The sequence below is a fragment of the Bombyx mori genome, chromosome 9, assembly GCF_030269925.1.
Source record: "Bombyx mori chromosome 9, ASM3026992v2".
Lineage (NCBI taxonomy): Eukaryota > Metazoa > Arthropoda > Insecta > Lepidoptera > Bombycidae > Bombyx > Bombyx mori.
In genome coordinates, this window is record NC_085115.1 from 12718968 (window position 1) to 12745735 (window position 26768).

Here is a 26768-nt window from a genome sequence, read left to right on the forward strand (position 1 = left end):
CGCGCGCCCAACGTCACGGTCACGGCGGCCGGGCTCCTGGAGGCCGACGCGCACATCCGCGTGCTCACCCCCTCCGAGATCATGCGCACGCTGCCGCGCCTCGCGCAACACACGGTACCGCGACACGCGCGCCCTCGCACACGCACCGCCCGACCACCACACCGCTACCGCATAGTGACTACTGATCTAGTGTGGAACGTAGCTTACAAATATTAAATTTTTTGGAAAAAAAAAACAACGAAGTTATAGGAACATAATGTGTAATATTTTCGTCTGTTTGCGACCTTTCAGTACGGTTAACTATTTCAATTTTCGAATATATTTTTTCCGCTACAACATTAAATAACCTTTCACTACAGAAATAAGTTAGTCGCGTCGCTTCGAGATGTGGTTGATAAGACGCATTGTGTACCACTCGACGCCAAGACTAGTTCCACACCCCACTACCAACACAGTACACGTCAAACAATTACCCGCTACAAATTTGCAATGCTTGTAGTGATCGCTAAACCGTAAAGTCAATCAAAACACACATTGTAATTATTGAAGAACAACACATAACTCTGGCCCGAGGGTGCGTATGCGAGTATCGTTCCGATATTGTTGGGTGATCGCACGAACTCGCTACCGCGGTCCTTCGCGATACCTCAATTAAATTCAAAATTTGTAATCACTCAACAAGACTTTTGGCTGCTCGATGGCGTTGTGAGCTGTGTGATTATTTTGTTATACTTTTCTTTAAGCTTTTTATGCGAGGACGATGACCTTCCCGTTGTATCCCGATATGCCTCCCGGAACCGCGTCCTCTGTCGTCCGTAATGTTTATTTTATTTTATTTCCGCTTCGCCTTGGTAGTGTTGGCTTTAACATGGAGCAATCGGTGGCTGGATGTGGCGTGCTAACAACTAACATATCGTAGTTTCTGGTTCTCGATTGATTTGCGAAATTAGCCTTTATTGTACTTACTGTAAGCTTTGTGATTTTAAGAATTGGTATTGTTTTAAATTCGGGAAAATCAAATCTGTATTGATTGAAATTTAGCAAACTCAGATTAGATTTCACCGAATTGATACGATAGTATTTGGTAATAAGTGTTGTATAAATTTTGGTTTTATAATCTTGATATATAAATCTAGAGTAATTGTGTATCTTAGTACCTACCATTCTTCAAGTTGTTACTTAATGTTGTGTTCATGTTATTAATTTTCATATTTAACTTAAGAGTAATGGTAATACATATGCCTGTCGTATAATTACTAAAAGAAAATTATTGTAATTTAATAATTTCGATAATATATTCTTAAATTACTTCGTATCCTATACTATAACAGCGCATGAATTACACTTAAAAGAAATAACAAAATCATATTTTAATACATTATAATCTAAATAATATCATATATTACACACTTGAATAATTTATTCTTGTGTACTTTGTATTTGGTGAAAAGCTTGTAACTTGTTACATTGAACGAAAAAATAAAACTAAATAATTTTGTAACAATGATTTCTGAATCTGTGGAAGTGTCCTAATAATAAATAGTATATCTTAATTTCACTTAGATAACTAGGAACTGTTCTATAAAATCGAACGATGGTAGTGATGTTAATTTCTGACAGTCGAAATAGAAGAGAGAAAACAAAAAATATGTATTTAAAAAGTTTCTTAAATAGATTAACCGTATAAAACTTCTAATATGAGACCCCGTGAATGATCATCAGGCCACAGTTCGCATTACTAAACACTTCCGTTTGGATCAGTCTGGCCTCGGGACCAGTGCTGTCTGTACATTTATAATGTTAAGCAGACTAATGTAAATTGTCTACAATAGTATGATTATAGTTATAATCTGCCTGGGTAGAAAACGCATGTCAGAACTAATGTCATCTTCAGCTATACTTGATATCGTCATTGCATTATTTAACGCGATTCTAATATTTTTTCAAATTGAATAAATCTAACGAAACACGATTTTTAATAAGGACGACGTCAAGTTAAGTGTTCAGTTCCAACACTGATTCAAGCGTAAAACGATTTTGCTGAAAGAAAAATGTTCGACGCTTGAAAGGCAAACGTGACTAAGCGACAATAACTGCTTTATGTATAAATGATAGGAAATAACTATATTCGATGCGCAAAAAATATGTACTTCTATGTCTATTAAAATCATTTCAATCCTACAGCTAGATTCGTTAAAATAGATTTTTTTCAGGTATTCGCTTAGTCACGTTTGCCTTTCAAGCGTCGAATTGTGGAAAATTGTCATTTTAAATTTTAAAACTTGAGTCAGTTTAGGTTCTGTACATTCTATTTGTTTTCGCATGAATAATATGTTTGTTTATATGGTGTAGGAACAGGAACGGGCTTGTGGACAGCAGCGTAGTGCTCGAGAGGCCGAGCAGGAGAGGGCGTGGAAGAACTTGCAGCAACAACGCCAGCAGCAGACCCAGCAGCAACAACAGATCATACACGATCAACGGATGCAAGGTACAGACTTGGCGACACTGCCTAAGGGATTTTGATTATTTATTATTTGAAGACCTGAGTGGATGAAGGGGATATGATACAATTTGTTAATTTTACCAATTTGTTAAAGAAAACGGGCAATAACCTTTTGTTACTTGTACTTTGGTCTTCGTACATAATTCCTTCATCTTAATGTCTAATATGGTTTATAAGCACATAACATCTCTGTTCAATGTAAAAAACTCGAAAATCTTAAAAATGGTACTTAACCCCTTCATCCACTCATGTCTTCATTTATATCATAAATGTAAAGCTACATTCTATTGACTATTGAATGGCTACTAACTTTGAATACATATTCAGTTTCTAACTGCATGAATGGGGGTTCAAATGAAAGGCTTCAACAAAAGATCAATAACCTACTACTAGCTTACTTTATATTTTATTATAATTCATATACAACTGGAGATATGCAATATTTTCAAATATACAATTTAATAGGGCTTATAGATTTTATTACACAGAGAAACAGAAGTCATTGTCATAATTAAGGCAATAAAGTGCACTATAAATGAAATCGTTTTATCGTTTTGACAATGTATCATTTCGATTGACACACCAAGAACACGTACGTAACGAAGTCCGGTATGGTACGGCAGCAGCCATGCAGAGACTCCGTGCCGGGGACGGGACGGCGCCGCCTCCCTCGCCGGCCCCCTCCCCCGCCCCCGCCCCCACCCCGGCCCCCCAGACGCCCAGTCCCGCGCCCCCGGACGCCCCCCGCGCCGCCTTCACCGCGCAACGCTTCCCGCTGCACTACGGGAACAACGAGGACATCAACCGCCAGCTGCGCGACCTGCTGCAACGACACCCAGACAAGATGTGGCCCCCGCGTACGTACCGTGTACCCAACATTACCTTGATCTTTATTTCTAAACTTTATCTTATGGACTCGTGAGTAAATAATTAATCCAAACTTTACGTTTTAATGATAAACGGGTAGTCGCTTTCACGACCCAGTGATGTTAATCAGTTACTGGAACTCATTGACACGATTGTGAATATCGCCGTTAGCCGCGACACGAGATCTAAGTTTCCCTGGCACAGCAGTTGTTATATTCTAGCCTTTTAAACAAAAATACATAATTAGTTGGTAGAAATAAATAAGATGGCAGAATCAACCCGAACAGGCTTGCCACATGTACTTAAGGTCGGAAATAATAGAGAACTCTATGACTCACGCACACCTTTAGTTTAACAGAAATACTTATTAAATAAGACTCTGGCTATATTATGATTGTCCATCATTCACTTTTTATTTAAAAATTATGCTACTAATTTTTATATAAAGGTATGACAGAAGAAGGTGGTGCAAATACAGTACAGAGTCAAGAGGGCCAGCCCTTCCGACCTCCGCTACCCGTTGCGTTGCGCACGCGGACCCTGGGACTCCCACAACACAGACCAGAACAACGTTAGTGCTATTCAAATTCTCATGACTAGCAAAATGGCTAATTTTCTATACTAGTGGTCCCGTGAATTATGGTTCTATTGTCAATAACTATTATACTTCTATAACTAAAGATTTCGCCAAGGCTATGCTATAGACAAGTAATATTAAAGATAAACAATATTAACCTATTCTCAATTTGACCACAAACTTCAAGCAATAACAAAAGTTTGACAATAAACAAAGAGTATATATATTATTATGTATGTGTCAAATACATGGTAGTGTGTGTAATGTTTTTATTATGTGTAATTTAAATAAAATACTAACATTCTGCACTCCTCTATATTCTATAAATTTTGGGAAATCTCATATCCCCCCGTCCGCGGAATTTTCGTAAAAGGTGTACAATTTTTTGCATCACGTATTAATGTATAGATATTATGTGCTTTTGTGTTTAAAAAAATTAGTTCGATTTGAAAATCTCGCAATTGGGTTACGCTGTCGTTGATCACTATACGCAGTTTACATGACCTATATGAAACGGTTAAAATTAAATAATTGCCTTTTTATATACATGAAGTATTTTATGTTTCTTGCCAATAAAGCCTTTTTATATAATAAAACGAGAATTTAATCCAAGAGCTGAACTGAACTGGAACTGTTAATAAATGTAAAAGAAATTTAACACTAACGTTTCAGTGATCATGCAGCAACGCATTATAACTACAGAAAATGTCCAAATGCAACAGAATGCTGGAAACTCTACAATGCAACAAGTCATTGAACAAAAACAAAGTGTCATCGCCCAGTCCCATGGCAAGTATACTGTAAAACTATTTCTTTTTTTTTTTAAATACGTATATTGTTAAAAGTTTCCATGTCTATAATAAAATCTCATACTCTCCATGTTGAGTAGATGGTATTTGCTACACTACTACTAATTTTCATGAACAAACATGAAATGTGAAGCAGAAAAAAATATATAATCATGTTTAACTATTATTGTAGATCCTCTCCACAATCGTTCTTCAAGTTGACTAAAGACATTATCAACTTGATTTTAGGGTGGAGTACATTATGAGGTAGAATGCAACACAAACTAATCTACGAATCTAAATGTCGTATGATTTGAAACTTGAATTACCAACAAATCGAATGCTTACTATGATGTTACATTGTAGCATTGAATAAAGCAGAAAATAATATTGTACATCTCTCATAGCTGGTGCTGAGTCTAAGCAGGAGCACGGTAACCAGGAACATGGCACTGACGAAATGGACATGGCCGACATGGACAAGTTGGAACAAGATCCTGGAAATATTGGAGAGGTATATTAGCATTTAATAACGAAACCCTACTTGACGAGTGCGTGCACCAAGCCGCAGTTCGCAAACTATGGAAAACATCTATCAAGGCTTTTTTAATAAACAAGAATTCCACATGCCACGACTGCTCTGCCAAAAGCAACCGACTACGACGATGATGATAATAGCACTTTATTATGAAATTATTTCAGAAGAAAATTACCAAGATATTTCTCAATGGAGTTTTTAGTTAATATGTTTCTAAAATTATTTTTTGGGAGGAAATTGTTTATGGATTGATAGAAAATTTTAATGTATAGTTAATGTTTTTTGTCTTAACTATTTATGGTCATTTTGTAGATAGTTTTATAGGTAGTTTGAATTTTAGTAACAATTCTATTCGATTATATCCGTCGAATGCAGGTGGGCGACATCTTGACCGGGCTCGGCAGCGAAGACGACGACAAGCTGCTGGAGTCGCTTACGTCAGAGATTGGGGAGCAGTTCAACATCCTCGAGTACGCGGACCCCGAGCTCGCCGCGCTGGACGACGCCGAGCACATCCTCGACCGCCTCGAGCGGGCCGATGACGTCACCGACAGACTCGCCAAGCGGGATCGCACGTTAGTCATCCCCCTTAAGTTACTGCTTTACAATATTTTAAACAGGATATTGGAAAAACTCTCAAATGAAGAAGAATTGTACAACGTGGTGGTAGTCAGTCGACTATTGTGGCTGTGCGGTGTGTGTGTGTATAAGTGTATATATATATATATATATATATTTATTGCTTAGATGAGTGGACGAGCTCACAGCCCACCTGGTGTTAAGTGGTTACTGGAGCCCATAGACATCTACAACGTAAATGCGCCACCCATCTTGAGATATAAGTTCTAAGGTCTCAATTATAGTTACAACGGCTGCCCCGTCCTTCAAACCGAAACGCATTACTGCTTCACGGCAGAAATAGGCAGGGTGGTGGTACCTACCCGTGCGGACTCACAAGAGGTCCTACCACCAACAAACAAATAGTAATAATATTATAAGCAGCTGGAATTTTTTTCATAATAAAATAATAATTTTGTTTTAGCGAGGAACACGAACATCCATCGGAAACAAAACACTTAATAATTCAGAAAACTGGAAAGATTATAGACGGTAACATTACGGAAGTGAAATCAGAAACAACAGAAATTAAAACTGAAAACCAAGATGTTAAACTAGAGGGAGCCCCGCCCGGCATGGCACACATGTACGCTGAGGGAATTCAGAGGGTCATCACACAGAACCATCAAATGACTATACAAGTGAGTGCTTTTTTTTTTGTAGCATATGATTAAATGAATGATGATGAATGAATAATTTATGCCACACTTGAGCTACAATATTGAAGTTGATGGTATGGGAAATTGAGATTTAAAAATAATCATTAGCAACTTGATTCTGCCCTTTTCACAGTATCAGATGATAAGTAAGCTCATGTACCCCGACCACAACAAGAAACAGTGGTTACCCCCCACCCTTCTATCCCAAATAGTAATGCGATCGCTTTGCGAGAGAAGTTGAAGGGCGATGGTTCAAATTACAGCTCATTTATGAATAATTTGTTTGTCAGTCTGCCATGCAAGCAATCAAGTCTGAAGTGAAGCTGGAGAGTGATGACAAAACACAGCACCCCCCATTCCAGCCCATGTTCGCTAACGCACAGCAACGTTTACAAATACATCAGCAGGTTTGTTTTTTAAACTTTTAATGACCTTTAAATTATTTTACAGTATTTTCATATTTACAAAACAGTGGTATTTATTGCGTTTCTTTTACATACATTATATATATATAAATTACGATTATGATATGAATAATAATCACTTGACCAGATAATGTTTTCTGAAGAACAGAAGTTTTTTTTTTTTTTTAAATGTCAATGTTGGTTTTTTGAATATTAATGGTCGATTTCCATCATCCTGCTTATTTCTGCCGTAAAGTATTTAAGTATTCCGGTTTGAAGGATGGAACTGTTGGTACAGTACCCGGCGATAAATATTGCACATCGACCGTGGGAAAAAGCCGGTTAATTTTTGCTTTGTAGAGCGTTATATCTGTCGCACATTACCTAATTGAGATTTAGTCTCCATAGATACAGGATCGTTGGTGTTTCGTCGCACACAGGTAACGCTCTACAACAAAAAACTAAAATTAGACGACTGTCTCTTTCTAAATATCGATGTGCAATATTTATTGCCTGGTACTGTATAATATAATACAATTGAGACTTCGACACCCCGTATCTGAAGGTGAGGAGCGGCATTCACGTGACGTGACCGTGACATGAGGTCGTGCACCAATCTAAACAAAAAAGCGGTAGGATCTACCGATAATAAAAATAAAAACAATATTAATGATGTAACGCATCGTGCAGGGTACACAACTGGTGCCCGTACTACAACGAGCGCAGCCGCAGTACGCGTCCGCACACCAACTGCACTTCACACAAGTATGTATAGTTATAATCTTTGTACTAAAGATTTTCGCTTATCCGTTAAGCTATTGCTACTGAGCTGGGGCTCAGGATACATAAAAACTCACCGAAATATTAATTAATACTCGATTAATTTTTTACGACAATTAAGGTACTTCACTATCACAATTAATTTCTTCGATTCGCTTCAGAAGATCCGTTCGTTATTTTGCTTCGAATAAAACTACTTTCATGTGCATGTGACGCTTTAATATTTGTTTCGACTATGTTTACAATTCTCCAGAACATTCTCGACAGAACTTGAGTAATCATCAACAACAATGTTCTAGGCTCGTTTTGTCTATGTCAAAAATATCAAGTCAAGAGCGTTAGAACACTCGATGGGACCAGAATGTTCGAGAATGTTCTGGAATATATTAGAGACTTTCTGGTTGTTTCGACATCCGTTTTTGCTCTCTGACGACAGATGGTGTTATTCGTATTGGCATAATACAATCAACTTTTTTAAAAGCATATAAATAAACAGATAATATGATTTATAAAAAATAGTATTTGAACACTTTACAAGGGCTACTTCCGCAATGAAGGAGCAACATCTATACTCTATACTAATATATAAATCTACAGTGGTTTTTACGGATGTTCCGTTATAACTACTGAACCATGCATCCGATTGACTTGAAACTTGGTATCCCTGTAGAAAATACATGTAATTAATGGATAGGCTAATATTTATATGAGTGTTGAACTCCCTAATAATTATGACAATAAATAATAATGTTCATTTTAAATGCTTAAAATCAAATTTACATTTTATTTATTTTAGGTTTATTACTAACAGTGGTAGACTATTCTGAACCCATATCTCTTAGCTGAGCCCAAAGATACCCACCCGTCCTGGCAAAGGTCGAAAAGCTAATAGCAATTATTTGAATTAAAAAAAACCTTGATAATTGCAATGAAAATCCAACCTATTATTTAAGGTGGCGGCGGCATACGATCTTCTAATGAGATATTTGCCCAGTTCTGTTAGTAAAGTATCATCGAGATACTCTACTAGACCTTTAGCCATAGTCGCAGCTTACTGAGCTCAAGTTTCGCTAGTAAATCATATATGTAGGGCAAAAAAAAACAGTATATCGTACAAAGTAAAAACATTTTCGTATAAACTTTTATATGAAGGTTGAATTTTTAAGAACTATATCAAATGAAAGCTATAGGTAAATATTAAAGTTATAGACACATAACAATTTTTTTTATACGGTAGATAGGGCTGTGAACTATACGAAAAGGTCGAAAAGTAAAAATCTTAAAAAGTGCACATAGCTAATTGTGGTTTGACAACGACGTTATGGAAATTGCGTATGGGTGCAGAACCGTGTGCAAGGCGCGGTGCAGAGCGGCGTGAACACCGCCAGCATCGTGAGCGCCATGACGGCGCAGGTGAAGGCCGCGCTCGCCACCGGCCGATGCATCGCCGCCGGCACGCAGCTCGTGGGGGCCGACGGCGCCGTGGGGGTCGTCCGCGAGGACCGCTCCGTGGCGCTCAAACACCTGCCCTACGCAGGTCCGTACTCTCGACCTTCTCTACCTACCTCTACCTACAAATAACAAACGAAGTTAAGTGGGATTAATTTCCGAGCGCTATGACATGTCCTTCTTCAAACGAGGCTTGTGGAAACTATTTAATAGTAGGCACCGGCTTGGCTCGGCCCCTGGCATTGCTGAAGTCCATGAGCGACGGTGACCACTTACCATCAGGTGGACCGTATAATGCTCGTTTGCCTACAAAGGTAATAAAAAAAATTAGATTTTTTGTTTTATTATTACTATTGCTTTTGTTTTATTCCGAGATTGTAATTATTGTTTTTATTTAACTCTGGTATAATATGAAATGTTAATGAATGTAATAATAATATGGATGCAAAATCTGAAGCTAATGAAATAAATAAATATTTTTTTTTGTATCTTTTTCACAATGCAATCATTGCATTCATTGTCCTATTTCGCTTATGAGTGAATAATAACTTCATTCGATTGTAACGCTTGTGCCATGATGTTGTATTTTTGCTTAGGAATTCCCTGTAAAACTAGATGATAATCTCAGACGTAATATCATACTTACTGTACTTGTCCTGAATGAAAGTAGCATACATAACATAATTTATGTATCCATTTATCTATGTATAGACTTTACAGAATACCGACGCAATAATATCATATTATATAGTAGCAATAATATGAATTGATTACACAGCGACCGTGGGGGCAGGCAACGCGCGGGCCCCCCCGCCCCCGCCCTACCCCGGCACGGCGCGGCCCCCGCAGCCGCCGCCCCCGCCCTACCCGCAGGTACGCACACCACACTCGCTACCCCCTACCCACACGACCTGCTCGTGCAGCACGCATCGACAAACGTCTTTGAAGTTTACACTGTCGACGCCTATACAGGGATAAACGTGAATTTCATTAAAATTATTGTTAAAATCTGCTGTCATTTATCTTTCACTTTAACATTCTAAAATTAGTTGCAACCCATTAATAAATTAATAATTATACACTCTACATATTATGTAACATGTCTATTAAACATAATAATATAATTTTAATTATATTCATTTAAAATTTCATTATCTTCAAAGACGTTAAAACAAAATCGACATAAAGTAAAACATACAAACCCCGTTGCTGTTTTTTTTCTCTAATTTATTAATAGTCAATATGAATCACGTAAGAGTACCGATTATATTAACGGTATAAAATTATTTAATATTGTCGTGCATGAAGTATTTTTTGATTTCCGTGTCCTACTTTGAGTTTTATTCGACGAACCATCGAATAGAATTCAGCAGCTTTAAGTGTATGCCAGACGCTTTGGTTCACGTTGTCGAGTGCTGATTTGTGATGACCGATTCTGACGCGTATTGTATAATTATACGGACCGGTAATAATTATGTTCGTGAGCTTCTAAGTTGACCGCGTAGCAGATGTGATGTTTGCGTTCTGATATCCAGAGCAATATTAACGCCTTCTTATTGGTGACGGTGATAACGTAACGAATCCCGAAATTGTAACACGGTTTCCATTCAAAATTTAAATACATTAAAAAAAATTTAAAATATTATACCTTATAACACTTTGAGATCTAAATTATAGCTTACATACTCGAGGACTAATATTGCATGGGTATATTGAATCGTTCGCCTTCCGTGTACCACTTCAATTGTTTCGTTCGTATAATTTTGGAAAATGGTATTGTACTATAAATGTGTGAGATTGAGAGTTGTGATGCTGTTTGTTGAGCTGGTACGTAGCGAGGGCGACAGGTAGGCAGGTGTACAGCGCAGTACAGGCGTGTTGTTTGCATGTTGGTTGTTGGCGCGGGCAGGTGCCCTATGAGGCGGACGCGTGGGCCGACTGGCTGCATCGCCGCCCGCTGCTGCTGCAGGTCAGGACACACACTCATCCACCTGACTAAACCCCCGCCCCCAACCCCCCTCACCCCCTTCAGACCTTCGTGCGTATTACGAAAGTCCGCATTACTCTTACAAAATACTAAAAAAAATTCTTTCAAGTATACAAATTTAATTTTGAAAATGATTTTCTTCTTGCGTTCAGAGGAAAGCGAGAAAAATCATCAAAATTTCACCATTACATCCATTAACAACCAATGTTCACATTTACCTACATGACTAATGTTGTACTAACATTATCTGGTATCGCAAGTATAAACTCCACTGATGATCCCTTTAATTATTTTTATCTTTTCACAATAATGAACTATGACTAAAATATTCTAATTAACTAACAATTCGACTTTATATTTAATGGAAACATTTCGTTAAAAGTAATTAGTATTAAATTAATATCTACAATCCTGTCCTACGTTCATATTTACTTTAGATATTTCCCGTTTCCTTCTCTAGAACGGGTCCTGCACACGACGAGCATAGAGGGCCTTGTCACCGCTAACCACCTTTGTGTCTGTTTTAACGCTTATTACTATGCTTTTGTCGTAAGCACGCATGCGCACTGACTAACCTTTTTACCTTTTCAGCATCCTTCTAAACACTAGAACACTATCTTTCTACAAAAAAAAACTAATGTTATCAACTAAAACAGTAAAAATTATTGGTTACCAAGAAATAGGTTGTAAAAATTATCTTGTAACCATCTAAAATACGCAGCTCATATACATTGTGTACTAACTAAAACATTATGCATTCATATTCGATATTCTAACGTTTAGTGTTTAAATTGATTGTAAATATAACAAAAATCATTAAAAGGCATGGAACACAAGGACTAGAAATTATATATTAATAATTACCACATTTCATTTATATGTAGGATTTTGGTGTGAGATAAATATTTTAGCGGGTTCATTTGCGATTCTATAACAAGTATGAATACATTACATTTTACTCAGCTCATATTCTCTTTTAGTAGGGCTTTTCGTTAACAAACCATACCCAATCCTGTGGACCGAATGGTAAACAGCCGACGTCGCCCTAGACACGTCATTACGGATCCTCCCGATCCATTAACGGTGCTTTTAGGTACCTCAAGCACCGGTCACCGTTCTCGCCGAACCCGTCGCTTGCGACGAAGGGCTCGACGAGTAAATTAACCCATAGACACAGCCCACTGAGTTTTTCGCCGGATCTTCTTAGTGGGTTGCGTTTCCGATGCGGTGGTAGATTCTGCGAAGCACTGCTCTTCCTAGGGCCAGTGTTAGCAACACTCCCGGTTTGAGCCCCGTGAGCTCACCTACTAGTCCGGTTACGCTGACATAGACTCTCAAAGCTATCAGCCTAGGTAGGAAAAAAAAGTTATGTATCGGCATCTGGGATATCACGGCCGCGAAGTCTACGTCCCGTATGAGATTTTGACTTGTTTCGAGGTTGATGCATTTACGTATTATATAGATGTCTGTGGTCTTCGATAACTACTTACCACGAGGTGATCCATAACGTCCACTCGACTAATGTAATATAAAACTACCCGCCATCTAAAGTAAAGTCCCTAATTCTGTGAGATCGCGTTCGGTACAAGAGAACTTTTTTAAATAGCGTTTTTACTTTTTTGTTTCGTAATGTTAACTTTACATAAACAATAAGCATTTAGTGATATGGTTTTGTTATTAACCAGACCTGTCTGTCTATATACACGTAAATGGGAGTTCAATTTTTATATTGGCTTAGCTCGTTTGAAAAACTAAATTGCTCTTTTTTTGTTATATCTACGTCGGTAGATACATTGTAGTAACATTCAAATATAATAAGTATAATATAAGTTTTGTGAGGTCGTCATTTTCTGCTTTTTCAACCAGACCATATGATAGTTAACTATACAACGATGATAATCACAAACTCCAATTTCATCATTGAAATCCATAGCTACATGGATATAAATCATATAAATATACTTTACACTTACAAAGTCAGCTTTTATTTCTTAATCTTGAAATTAATGTAAATGAGCTGCCATTTGTAGATACAAATTAGACGGTAATTTCTTTCAAAAAATATTTTCATTTAATCTAAGCTATAAATCTAGGTTGCTTGTCTCATCTGTCTAGTTATTAATGGTGGAGCTATTCAACTTCTAGCGCGTCAGGGATGGTGACCGTTTAATTTTAACAGTTAGATCGTTTCATTATCTTAATTTCTGTATTGTAGTTAAAAAAAACTGAACTTCTTAAATAGTAATTATTGACACAAATGAAGCATTGAATTTAATTAGCCTATTTAATGATTATTTTTTGCTGTAGTTTGTGATTAGACTGCACTTAGTTTTTTAAATAAAACACACTATGAAGACAATCACATACAGTGTTAAATTGATGACAGCCCTAAAATATTACCGAAAACTTTTATTAGTTTCTGTAATATATAAAGAGAATTGAATTATACATTTCTCATATATCAAGATGAGACAGGTAACTTAATGATTGAAAACTACTGAAATAGTAAAAAAATTGAAAGAAATTGAAATATCACCAATGGGTGATAGCAACGTTTAACAATTAGAACATAAATCAGGAGCAACCGTTGCTTCTCGAGGAGCTTCTGGAGCAGGAGAAGCGCGAACAGGAGCGGGAGGGCGAGTGGGGCGGCGGCGCAGTGGCGGCGCCGGCGGTGGTGGCCCCGCCCGCGCCCCCCGCCGTGCCGCTGTTCGCCGGCGTGCCCCCCGTGCAGCCGCCCGCGCCCTCCGACCGCTCGCACTCCGAGGCCGACCTACACGCGCGCCGCCTCTACGAGCAGTGGCTCAAGCAATTCAATGTCTTCGCAGTTGAGCAACAGCGATACTACGAGCTCGAGGTTCAGAAACTTCGCAAGATTCGCAAGGTGAGCTCCGTAGTGCGCTTTCGTGTTCGTAAGCTTTGTAGTGCGTAGCAGAACCCCCTTTGTTTTGCTTTTCGTTTTGGCAATATTTCCCTCTTCTTTATTATTTCGAGAATCCCCTTGGGATCCTGCACTCTTTATTTATTAGTTGACTTTTGTTCTACACCGGTGTTTTTTATTTTTCAGTCATTAAATAGCAAGCAACGGCAGCTACGTAAGTCGGGGAATGAGTTGCTACCAAACGACGCAGCCGAGCTACAGCGCGTGTCAGCAGAACAGCAGGCTCTTCAGAAACACTTGGACGCCGCCAGGAAGCAAGCCAGGCAGCACAGTATGTTGATCCAGGTGAGTTAATGTTATGATAACTACTTCATGTTTAATTTTCTTATCGTATATGAATTCTTAACGAACTACAGTTGTATCATCGCGATTAACCACTTTTAAAATTCCAGGAATATGAAAATAAACAACGTCAACAAAATCCTCAGCTGGCTCAGCAGACTATAATAAATCAACAGCAGATAGCGACAAATCAAGGCACGCTCAACCAGGCTCAGACTATGAACCAACAGCAGCAACATCAGCAACAAACTATCAATCGACCTATGCAGTTGGGCATCCAACAGCAACAGACGTTGATTCGGAGTCAGCAGACGGTTCTCAGTGGTGAGCAAAGGATTGGACTGGTGACGTCACCGCTGAGCGCTCAGAGCCGGCTCGTACAAGGACGCACGCTCGTCATCGAACAGAGCGCCGTCCCGCAGCCGCAGCTGGTGCGGCAACTGTCGGGGCAGGAGCGCGGCGCCGGCATGCTACAGTTCGCAGCGCAGCGCGCGCCCGCCCCCCGCGCGCCCGGCCCGCGCCCCGCCATGTCGCCGCTGCACGTGCAGTCGCAGTCGCCGCTGCACTCCCTCGCGCCGCAGTCACCGCTCCATCATCTCACCTCGCCGATGCAGTCACCGCTCCACTCGCAGCAGTCGCCGTTGCATCACACCTCACAGTCCCCGCTGCATCCTTCCACTCAATCTCCGCATCACACGCAACAGTCGCCACTTCATTCTCAACAATCACCGATGCACGTCCAACAGACCAATCTGCCTCAACAATCTCCGCTGCATCCGCAACAGTCACCGATGCATCCACAACAATCTCCGATGCACCCCCAACAGTCACCGATACATCCTCAGCAGTCTCCGATGCATCCGCAGCAATCGCCAATGCATCAGCAGTCGCCGATGCACGCACAGCAACAAATGACCACACAACATTCTCCGATGCACCAACAGAGTCCGATGCACTCTCAGCAATCGCCAATGCACGTCCAACAATCTCCAATGCATACTCAACAATCACCGATGCAAACATCGATGTCGCCGCAACATTTTCTTCAACAACTACAAGCTCAAAGAACAAGTCCTCAGCTACCTACGCCCAGTCGGAGTCCACAGGTAAAAAAATCTTCATTTTATTTTATACTTAAAATAAACACGAAAATTCTAGTTTTTAATAATTAAAAACATATTCCAGATTTATCAGCAATCACAAATACAAAGTCCTGTATCATCACATTCGCCACAGCTACAAAACGTATGTATTGAGACAAAATAATTTAAATGACTCTGATTTTTAGCTCCATGATGTAGGACTCCATAGGACAAGGATAGATTGCCTACATCGATACAGAATAGGTCGACATCACTTTCATTCGAGTAATAGCTATCCCTTCAGACCAGAACGTATGGACTGCTTCCTGGTCGAAAAATATGGTATAGGTCAATGCGACTAATAGGAAGTAGTGGGAAGGGTAGAAGAAGTTATGTAGATAAGTAAAATAAAGATATTTAACTGCAGATGGGTTTTGGGTTTTCAAGGAGGCTGTATACAGCATATTTTTTGTGTAGCTTTTGTGTGATATGATCTGACCTATTTCAGGCGGACTTTAGTGGTGCTCGATTTTCAAGACCGGCTTCTGGATGTTCACCAATGCCCACTCGGTTTGCTCGGCCACCTCATCATCAACAAGGTAAAAAAGAAAAACTTAATTATAAAAAAGTTAGTTATAACACACTAACAACTTTTATGCATTTTTCGTTTGTTAATGCAGGAATGAGAGTCGGTGTTGTGCCTTATGGTAGTCGGCAGCAAACTTCTCCTTTGGGGAGTCCACAACCACTGCCGTCTCCGGGCAATCCTAGTAACGAGCTAGCTGTGAGTTTATTTACACACATTAAGTAATTATAGATTTCTGAAAACAAATTTTTCAGTAACTAATCAATAAATTATCTTTGTGTAGAGACAACAAATGTTACAACGTCAGCAATACAGCCCAATGGGAGGGGCGCCGTCATCACCTTCGATATCGAGATCTCCGCACGTAGCGCGCACGCCCACGCCCTCGGCATCTCCTGCCGCTTCTCCAGCGCCCGACCACGGCGGCGGCTCCATGCACTCTCACCACGCCGCGCCCCTCCCGCCCTGCTACCGCTACTGCCGCCCCGGGCTGCGAGGGGGAGCCCCACCCTGGCCCCCCGCGCGACCCAAGCTCACCCTACTGAAGCGACGCGCATCTCCGCGCCCGCGCTACCCCGCCGACCAGTCGCACCCCGCGCTCGACGCCGGGCCCGAGACGGACTACGTGCTGTACGCTCGCACCGACGACGAGGACCCCGACGAACTCGAACATCTCGACGACGACGACATCGTGCTCGTCGAGCCGGGCACCATCTCGCCCAGCGAGCGTATCGCCACCGAAGAAGACTTCGAGGAACTGATAGACAGCGGCAAACCTGAAGATGAGGAGGAAGAGGTACCGACACCTCGCACGGAAACCGCCACTAAAACCGTCGCGGTGATCAGCCTGTCGACGGGCTCCCACCAATACAAGCTGATGAGTCCCGCCACGCGCCTGGCCGTGCTCTCGCCGCACGCCAACACTAAAATTCTAAATGAAGTATCGCAGGCGACGGTCGCCTCCGTCTCTATCGCCAACCAGACTATCTCTGTGCCTGTTCTAAAAAACCTTTCCGTGCCCATAGGAAATGCCAAACAGAACCAAATGAAAAAGATGCCACACAACATCGCCCAGTCTCTGTCCATAAACGTATCGGCACCGCCACCCTCGAAGTCGATCAGTTCAGTGATAAGCGTCATATCGAACGTGCCGAAGGTGGCCAATGTGAACAATCCCGTGATCACGCTCGCGACTTCCGGTGCTGGTCCGTCACGCGTTCCCGTCTCTATTTTCACCCAACATCATGTCAAACAAAAGATCGTAAAAACGATCGAAAAACCGATGGGATTATCTCTTTCGAGCGCAAAACTCTCCAGTTTATCTGTGTCTCATGATGCAACTCTTCCTGCAAAAATATTCCAAGATGATGTCGCATCACCGGACAGCACGGTCGCTGTGGACAGTGGGTCGGAACGAGATTCAGGCCCCAGTAGCTTATCTTCGACACCACAACAGAATATTTTGTCCTCTATGACATGCTTGCAGGCACAGATAGAACAGAGAACGACCACTCTATTCAAAGACCCTAGTAAAGATATTGATATAGAAACTGAGATAAGTCAACAGACTGAACTTCCACATACATTGTGTTTGAGTGATCGTCCGCCTCTTCTGTTGGGCAAAGCGGACATCAAAAGTCCTGACCCTATTCCTGAGAAAATTCCAGACAACATAATGGAGGGCGATGATGAAGATAAACCTGAAGATGAAATTCAAAACGATTTGCTACTTTCGTACAATAAGACAATGGCTGAGCCGTTACCACCGCCACCAAATCCTCCGCCTCCAGAAACGAAATCCGATGATGGCGTCTTAAAAACGATCAAAGCGATCGCCAATCAGACGAAGGAAATGGTCATTGACTCAAACATGCAACTCACGTCAGATATGGCGCAAGAGTCTGTCCAGATATCTATTCCGTCTCCGACCCCGTCACAGGAGAGGTATCTCAACGACATAACCATGCAAGAACACCATGAAACAGTCGAGGGTAATTCTAAACATGTAGAATCGTTTGAGGACATGCTCTCAATGTTAGAAAATATATCAGATGAAAACAAACCGTTCGAAATGAAACAACCCAATCAGAAATCTAATACGTCCGCTCAAAATTCAAATGTACATTCAGTTGCGAAAGCAGAAAACAAAGACAATCAGGAACAATCATCGTTTGCAAAACGAGAAATGGAAAGACTAATGCCACAGTCGGCGGCGATACCGCAGCTATCTCCGCTCTCTCAACCTGCGGAGTTGACGTCCAACATGGCGAATGTGTCGCAACAGCTCCGCACGATTATGTCTTCGTTGAACACCAACTCGGCTAAAACTGATAACCAGCCTGGTCTGAGAAAGAACAGTGACGCTACGACGCCGACTCAAGTCAATTTTGAAAATTTACTGCCCTCCTCTAAAGTAGAGGTGGCTCCTCCGAGACCTTCGCCTATTCAACGGATGGAAAAACCAGCGACGTCAATGCCGAGTCCAGATAACATGCCGATGAGCGCTGCCCAGATGGTGGGCTCCCGAGTGAACACATTATCCACTATAGGGCAAATGAGGAAGTCGCCAACTGTGTCACCTATTAACTCACCTGTGGGTGGTATTCAGAACACTCTGATGAAATCCCCAGCCCAATCGCCATTGATTTCGAATCAAACTTTTACATCTGTTGAAGATAACAGTCCAGGATCTGTACCCTCTCAAGTTATACAAATGCCAGCTCTTTCTAAGATTCAAAACAATCCTTCAGCTGCTTCTTCTATCATTCATACCAGCAACACTATTACAACCAGCATTAATACTTATCCTAAAAATCAACCTTTGCCCACTAGTATCTTGGGTCACACATTATTGCAACCTACAAGGCAAATAAACGCAAACAATTTACCTTTCAATCCACAAAGCATTAGTTCCAGTCAACCTCCGGCATTAGTGATGACTTCGAGACCTTTGATTGGAAATAAAGAACCGCCACCAAACGTTACGGTTAGAACGCACAACATGGTAACACCCGGAATGGGTCAAATGCAAGCCAAGCAAAGTCAGGGGTCGTTAAACTTTATTACTTCATCAAAATTACTCCACACGCAATTGACGTCTCCTCTCAAAAGATCAAAGTCAACCGATGAGCCTAAGAGTGAAGTGATTGTAGGGCATATCCAGCCTACGAAACGACATAGCGTGGAGGCTGTCGTAGTAAAGTCGGAACCTATGGAAACAGAGGATTCAACTAATACATCAAGCGGTAATGATATTTCCGGAAAAAATTCACAACATTCGAATGCAAACAACCAAAGAAATGATGAATCACAGAATGTTTTACTCAAACAACTCTTACAGATTACCACAACGGCATCCAATGTGGTTCCGCAACGTACCGTCACAATTCAGAGAACTGCTCCAGCTCTTGGTACGATACCGTCTTTAGAAGCCCAGCTGGCTAGACCTTCGATCCCACCACCGACCATAGCGCTTAGTCAGGAAGTAGAGCTTCCTAAAAATTCTCCGAGGCAAATGACAACCGTAAGTTCTCCCTTCACAAGCCGACCTATGCAAACTTCCATTCCTAGTTCTACTATTTCTACGCTTATTCATCATTCATCGACCCAATCTCTTATGGATGTAAGGAAGCCTCCAATAAAAATGATTACCAAAGAAGAAACCACGCCTATCCCAGAAAGTTCGCCAACCATGAAAACTATGCACATATACCAAGCTATGAATGCGGATAACCAACAAATGCAACAAAACATTAAAAAAGAAATCACACCGCCGCAACAGAGTCCTGTACATCGTCCATTCACTCCCATGGACGTCAAAAAAGAATTGTTAGATGAAAGCTCGCAACAATCTGCAACGTCGGGCGTTTCCACTGCATCCGATCAAGGTAAACTTGATCAACCCATGAAAGAAGAATACCCAGAAGTTGGAGGCTTAGATCCCTCTTCTGAAGCTAATGCACCTGAAACGCCCTCGGAAGCAAAGAAACGAAAACGGCGCGAATATCAACAGAAGAAGAGAAAAATGCAGCTAAGTATGAAAGCTGCCGCAGAAAATAATCTCAACGCAGCTAACGCGAAAAAGAGGCCGCGCAAAGGATCAAGATACGAGGAAGACTATGATACTTTTATAGATAATTTGATGGCACAACTGCGGTTGTTACCTCCTATGCAAATACAAGAGCCCGCTTTAACAACTAATTTTGCAGTTTGTCCAGTGTTCGGATCCGGCGATTTGACTAAATTAAAAAGTAAGGATTGTGATATATTAAAAGGTGACCTGATAGGAGACTTTGGTAATGCTAGAATCCCAAACGTGGCCGATTATTATAATACAAAACCGTTTGGAGACGAGGAACCGCTACCTGAAAAACCACCTGCATCAACACAAAGAGGATTTTACGATCAAGAATTTCAACCAATCATGTTTGATGAAGATCCCGAAGATAAAAAACTAGATTTCATCTGCAAGGAACGTGACACTGACACTCCTGATAGCATTGTTAGTTGTTCTAGTCCAGAATGCCTCGACATCGAGCCCTCTAATAGGTTCCCTGGTCTCAAACTAATCGATGACGAGGAAGAAGAAGAAGATAGTGACTCTGGTTCAGGACGCGTGTCCCCTATCATTCCTATGATTGCCCCCGTTCCAATAAGAATAAAACCAGTTTCCATGTATCAACTGAAAGAAGAGGATGATAATCAGAAGGCCCTCAAATGTCTCGACACAGATTCGCCTAACAAGCCTAAGATGGAAGACTCTCCTGGCAGTACGGAGAGTAATGAAAATGTAACCGTTACGCTTACGCTTACTTCAGGAGCCGCAGAAGATATACTTGGAGTTCTCAAGGAACTTGCTGGCATTTTACACATTCCACCACCGACTTCCTACCAAATAATAGAAAGAACTGCTACTCCACCATCGCATAAACTCGGTTTGTATCGATCTAAAGGTAAAGACGGCAAAGAAGGTACGCCGATCGACATACAGAGTATTCTCAACGGAGCTGCGAAGTTTTGTCGACATTGTGACGTCGTCATCTTAGATTCTGTAGTACGAGCCAAAGCCTCAGAATTTCCTTTGTTATCTGCTAATAAAGGAAACGCCGGCGAAATACTTTGTGATAGCGATTCTGAATTATATTTCTGTAGCACACAATGTTACGAAAGATTTGCATGGCGACCGACCAATATCATTTTAGATGGAAAATCGAAAACTAGTGTAAAGGACGATAATAAGTCGGACGTCGAAACAAATCTGTCCAAAGATCGAGACGACTTCGATACCGCATCCACAGAGAGCATGGAGACGGATGATTTAGATATGAAACCTGACATCAAGGATGAAAAAATGGATCTCTCATTCATGGATTCGCTGGACAACGATGAACTCATGAAAGAAGTCGGCGATGACGTCAGCGCCTTAGACGAAGATTTGAAAAGTGTCGAACAAGACGAGAAGAGTAATCAGAGTACAGAAAAAGAAAAATACCGAGGCATAAGGTACAAAGCTTGGTCGCCGGGCTGCATCGGTCCGCCTGTGAAGTACAAGCGTCCGACAGACAGGGAACTCACAGAGTTGGTGTTCCGCACCGGAGTCGCCATCATGCCTGTGACGAATGAAGACTCTCGCAAATGCGAACTGTGCGGGATCCAAGGAGACGGAGTGGCCGACGGGGTGTCGAGATTACTGAACTGTGACGTAGACCGCTGGGTCCATCTCAACTGTGCACTGTGGTCGGAGGGAGTGTACGAGACCGTGAGCGGAGCGCTGATGAACGTGGAGACAGCCTTAGCTACAGGTTCGAACTCCACGTGTGCGGTTTGCCGTCGACTAGGAGCTACAGTGAGATGTTTCAAAGTCCGCTGTGGAAATGTGTACCACCTCGGGTGTGCCGTAAAAGATAGCTGCGTGTTTTATAAGAACAAGACTGCGTACTGCGCGTCTCACGCACCGAAGGTGAGCATTCAATATTTTACATTTATTTAGACTTTACAAGACTCCCAAAAGCAGACTCAACTATTTTGTAATAAAAGGATGACGCAAATTTATAAAACTTCCAATGAATGCTTGTTGTTTTAGTAACTTCATATTTTGTGATCCCGTAAAGTATCCATAAAGACGACTAACAATCGCCCTTGCTATCTTGAGACAGAAGATTTTGTTGATTTATTGTTATTGTAATACATTGCGTGCTATACAAATAAACAAGTTTTTCGGAACATCTTTTTTTCTAGGAATCGTGTTCGGAATGTATCACATCAACTGGGACCCTTTGTTTTGAACAGTTTCAATATTTTTTTCTCCTACCTACGCCGAAAGTTCGGTTTTCGTCCCGCTGTACAGGGAAGAAAGTGTAACTTTTTCTCCCTGGGTACAAGTGCGCATGCGCGTTAGTGTCTACGTCTGCTCTCACGCACCTAAAATTCTCCGCCATTGTTGTGCTTGGGTAATTTGCAATATTGTGTTTAGTGTAAAAGTTAAATAAACAAAAGGCAATAAAATTTAATAGTGAAGTATTAAACAAAGATGAGTTCATCAGACAGTTCTTATTCAATTAGTAGTAGTTTATTTAAAAATTAAAAATAAATTAAATTGTTTTTTTTATAAGTACGGGGGGGGGGCCTTACCCCCGGCCAGGGCTTCGCCCCTGGACCCCACCGGGACTTCGCCCTTGGACCCCGGTTCGGTACTCCACGAACTTTCGGCCTAGTAGGAGAAAAAATAGTATGTGCACCGCGGGAGTACAATGTACTATTTCCATCATACAATTCAAAGTTCATACTTAAAAGTTTATAACAGATTTGTTAATTTGTAAACTCTTCCTTAGAATGAAAAAGACAATGAGCTCACGACGCTGAGCGTGCAACGTCGCGTATACGTGTCCCGAGACGAGCAGCGGCAAGTGGCCTCGGTGATGCTCCACTCCGACACCAACCATCTGATCCGAGTCGGGGGCCTCATATTCCTCAGCCCGGGCCATCTGTTGCCGCACCAACTGGCCGCATTCCACACGCCCAACTACATTTATCCGATTGGATATAAAATTGTGAGTTTTATTCACTTAGTAACTAATAAAGATCAGCTTTTAAGATGCAGCAGTAGATTGGGGGGAATATGGACTAGAGGTAGAATTTTTTTACTGGTGGTAGGACCTCTTGTGATTCCGCACGGGTAGGTGCCACCACCCCTCTTACATCTGCCGTGAAGCAGTAATGCGTTTCGGTCTGAAGGTTGGCATAGCCGTTGTAACTATACTGAGACCTTAGAACTTATATCTAATATATCCAAGGTGGGTGGCGCATTTACGTTGTAGATGTCTATGGGCTCCGGTTACCACTTAACACCAGGTGGGCTGTGAGCTCGTCCACCCATCTAAGCAATAAAAAAAAAGAATGGGACAAATCTGGGATGTCACAATACTTTTGTTGAGTTGTTAGATTTAACCTTGTTGAATTGAAAATGACTTTTATTTAGTGTTTAAGAATATTAAATAGCTTAATTTAGACATAAAAATTTTGTAACTCATTATAGATATTAAAAAGCTCATTACCTAAAGTTAGGTATCTAACTAACAACTAAATAGTGCCAGCCCTATCGAAAAACTATTGTCCCCATACGTAACCCGATTCACCCCAAAACCTGGTTGAAAAGGGACAAGTGAGTTTTTTATAACTTTTTATGATTATTCTTTAATAAACTATATCTTAATGCATTATAAATAAAAATGTAAACTACCGGAACCATTATGATCTCCGTTTTACTACTATAACTACAAAACAAAAACGATAACAATCAGTGTCAAACTTAAAAATTGTCCCGATTCCCCCCATTTTACAGTGTTCAGAAATAATGAATTAATTTTTAATTAAAAATTAATGTAAAACTAATTTGTTGTAAAAGTTTGACTTGGAGAAAACATAATTATATTCACCAAGCGTCTTGCGGTGGGTCAGCAAATACGTAAATTGTATTGGCTTCTTAATAGAAAGTCTGACTTTACGTATTCTATATCTCGTATTCCAGGTGCGGTTCTACTGGTCCACTCAGCGCGCCAACAACCGGTGCCGCTACCTGTGCTGGATCTCCGAGGAGGAGGGGCGGCCGCGCTTCCACGTGCGCGCGCAGGACGAGCCGCGCCACGAGGCCAGCGCGCCCACCCCCCGCGCCGCCTGGGCTAATGTCCGTTGAATCTCCCTACTGTCATTCACATTGTCCTTAAAAACCGTAGCTGAGCAAGTCGTAAATTATTATTGATTTTATGAATTACGCATCTGTTCTACTATGGAAAATTGTAGTAGAAATAAGAAATTGCAAAATATATATTTTGGGTATTGATAGAACCGTGCCCAGTCATCGTTCTCGTCGACCCGTCGCTTGAGACGAAGGGCTCGGCGAGTAAATTAACCCACAGACACAGCCCGCTGAATTTCTCGCCGTATCTTCTCAGTGGGTTGTGTTTCCGATCCGGTGGTAGATAGTGTTAGCAACAATGTCAGGTTTGAGCTCTGTGAGTTCACCTACTCGCCCGGTTACGTTGAAGTGGTCTCTCAAGACCATCAGCTTGGGTAGGATAAAAAAACCCTGGTCATTTCTGCCGCGAGTCAGCCAGTCGCAGGATTAGGGCAGCCGTTATAGTGTGTATTATATTGTGACTCCACCTTATGTTTCAAGGTATGACGAACTTCATATTGTGATGCATAGGCATAAAGGAATAGGAATTCCGGTAACCACTTAGACCGACTGTGCCGTGAGCTCGTATATTCATCTATATGTATGCAATGAATTTTCAGATACTAGATGCCGTAGCCTCTCTACGTGAAGGACGAGGCGAAGAGGGCGTATTAAAATTGTGGCCGAATTATGTAACTGGGGAAGATCTCTTCGGTTTGACCGAGCCTGCAGTTGTTAGAGTATTAGAAAGTTTGCCTGGTGAGTTTATTTTAGATGTTATTCAAAGTGCCGCAGTATGCACTTGAAAATTAAAAAAGAAAAAATGACCAAGTATTTTGGACCTCCTAGAAATATAATTTACATTTTAATGTTGTGATGCTATATTCATAAAATTGTAGTTTTAGTTAATTTTCAATATGCTCCAGAAAAAAATTGTATGAAAGAGCATGATACCTATACTTTCGAGTATGTTATGTGGTTTATTATTTTTACTATAAAATGAAACATGTAGTAATAAATAATAAGCTATACTTGTTTGTTGTTGTTCGTCACTGTAATGCTAGCGTGGGCATGTCAAGAAAACTTTTATTATAGTGCCCGCCACTAACTTAAGATAGAGCGCACTCGAGTAGTGTTAAAAGTAACAAGTCTTTATCAAGTTGTATCGAAGCAGCGTGTTCAGCTTTATTAGTATAATATAATTAATATGACATTCTTATCCGACCGCGACGGGGCAACGCAAAGCCGCCGTCGCCCGAAACTTGTCTTGTCGGATCACCCGAATTCACTCCTGGTGCTTTTAGGACCCTCAAGCACCGGTCACCGTCTTCGTTGAACTCATCGAATTCGTGGATTACGACGAAGAGTTGGACGAGCGAACTAACCCATAGATACAGCCCACTGAGTTTCTCGCCGGATCTTCTGAGTGCAGAAGCACAGCTCCGGCTAGGGCTAGTGTTAGAAAATTCTCTCAGGCTGAACCCGTGAGCTCACCTACTCATCCGAGCGTAGCTGGAATAGTCTCTCAGGCTACCAAGGAAAAAGAGAAAAAAAGTTGTATGATTTACACGGTAAACCATGGATGCCTTTAGCGGCATAGATGTGTAGAAGGTCGCACACGGTACTCACACGCGCTTGTCCCGCAGGAGTGGAGACGCTGACGGACTACCGGTTCAAGTTCGGTCGCTCGGCGCTGCTGGAGGGCGGGCTGGCCGTGAACCCGTCGGGCTGCGCGCGCTGCGAGGCCCGGGCGCGCACGTGGCGCCGCGCGCTGCTGCCCGCCACCGCGCCCGCCGCCGCCGCCGCGCCCTCCGACACGCCCTGCCCCTACACCAAGCAGTTCGTGCTCACCAAGAGCAGCCAGTACAAGAAGATGAAGATGGACTGGCGCAACAACGTCTATCTCGCTAGGTAACTTCACATCTCGAGAACCCGGTGACTCGAGAACCCGAGAACCCATGAGGCGACAACGCACCCGGTGCATTCGTATCGATCGATGTAACAGTGCCGATGTTCGAGTCCCGTAGGCAGGTGTGCACCGTAGGCACCTATGAATTTTTGTAATGGAATACCTACTTAACAGAAGTTCACGAATGGAGGATAAAGAAATAACATCGTGTAAAAATCAAACCCGCAAACATTTTAAAAACTATACAATTGAGACTTCAACCATATGTTTCAAGGTGGGACAGCATTTACATTGTGATGTCTATAGGCTAGGAACCAACTAATACCAGGAGTTTGTGGGCTCCTACACACAACAGTGCAAATAAAATATCGTCGATAGAGTCGATACCACCATCCTAGTTCTGCTATGAACCAAACACGTATTTTAGTATGAAAGGTAAAATAGGCGTGGTTTCAATTCAATAGGAGTTTCGATCTCGCGTATCATCCATGCTGGTGAGCTGTGAGCTCTGTCAATCTACTTAGTTAAAAAAGTTCTTTCCCAGTACGTATATTGAAGGATTCAGTAAATGGGATTGATGTACACAAAAATTTAATTTAAATAATTTAATGTACTCTAGTATGTT

The 26768-nt window shown here is 41.5% G+C and overlaps 1 protein-coding gene across 10 annotated transcripts in view; it reads left to right on the plus strand.

Annotated features, from left to right (window-relative positions):
• The window catches only part of LOC101736107 (histone-lysine N-methyltransferase 2C), a 48754-nt gene that overhangs the window by 17894 nt on the left and 4092 nt on the right, over nucleotides 1-26768 (plus strand). For 7 of the 10 annotated variants that reach the window (XM_062670189.1, XM_038013003.2, XM_038013004.2 and 4 more), the window contains 23 exons: nucleotides 2353-2488; nucleotides 3091-3360; nucleotides 3819-3941; nucleotides 4620-4736; nucleotides 5143-5249; nucleotides 5649-5848; nucleotides 6316-6532; nucleotides 6841-6957; nucleotides 7645-7719; nucleotides 9079-9271; nucleotides 9962-10056; nucleotides 11093-11152; nucleotides 13749-14054; nucleotides 14238-14396; nucleotides 14504-15499; nucleotides 15579-15638; nucleotides 15984-16074; nucleotides 16156-16259; nucleotides 16345-22020; nucleotides 22892-23110; nucleotides 24088-24243; nucleotides 24855-24993; nucleotides 25881-26145. In XM_062670189.1, the coding sequence (XP_062526173.1) occupies nucleotides 2353-2488; nucleotides 3091-3360; nucleotides 3819-3941; nucleotides 4620-4736; nucleotides 5143-5249; nucleotides 5649-5848; nucleotides 6316-6532; nucleotides 6841-6957; nucleotides 7645-7719; nucleotides 9079-9271; nucleotides 9962-10056; nucleotides 11093-11152; nucleotides 13749-14054; nucleotides 14238-14396; nucleotides 14504-15499; nucleotides 15579-15638; nucleotides 15984-16074; nucleotides 16156-16259; nucleotides 16345-22020; nucleotides 22892-23110; nucleotides 24088-24243; nucleotides 24855-24993; nucleotides 25881-26145 (9881 nt within the window). The remainder of the gene's footprint in view (nucleotides 1-2352; nucleotides 2489-3090; nucleotides 3361-3818; nucleotides 3942-4619; nucleotides 4737-5142; nucleotides 5250-5648; nucleotides 5849-6315; nucleotides 6533-6840; nucleotides 6958-7644; nucleotides 7720-9078; nucleotides 9272-9961; nucleotides 10057-11092; nucleotides 11153-13748; nucleotides 14055-14237; nucleotides 14397-14503; nucleotides 15500-15578; nucleotides 15639-15983; nucleotides 16075-16155; nucleotides 16260-16344; nucleotides 22021-22891; nucleotides 23111-24087; nucleotides 24244-24854; nucleotides 24994-25880; nucleotides 26146-26768) is intronic. The other 3 variants (XM_038013006.2, XM_038013007.2, XM_038013008.2) reach the window with 3 other exon arrangements.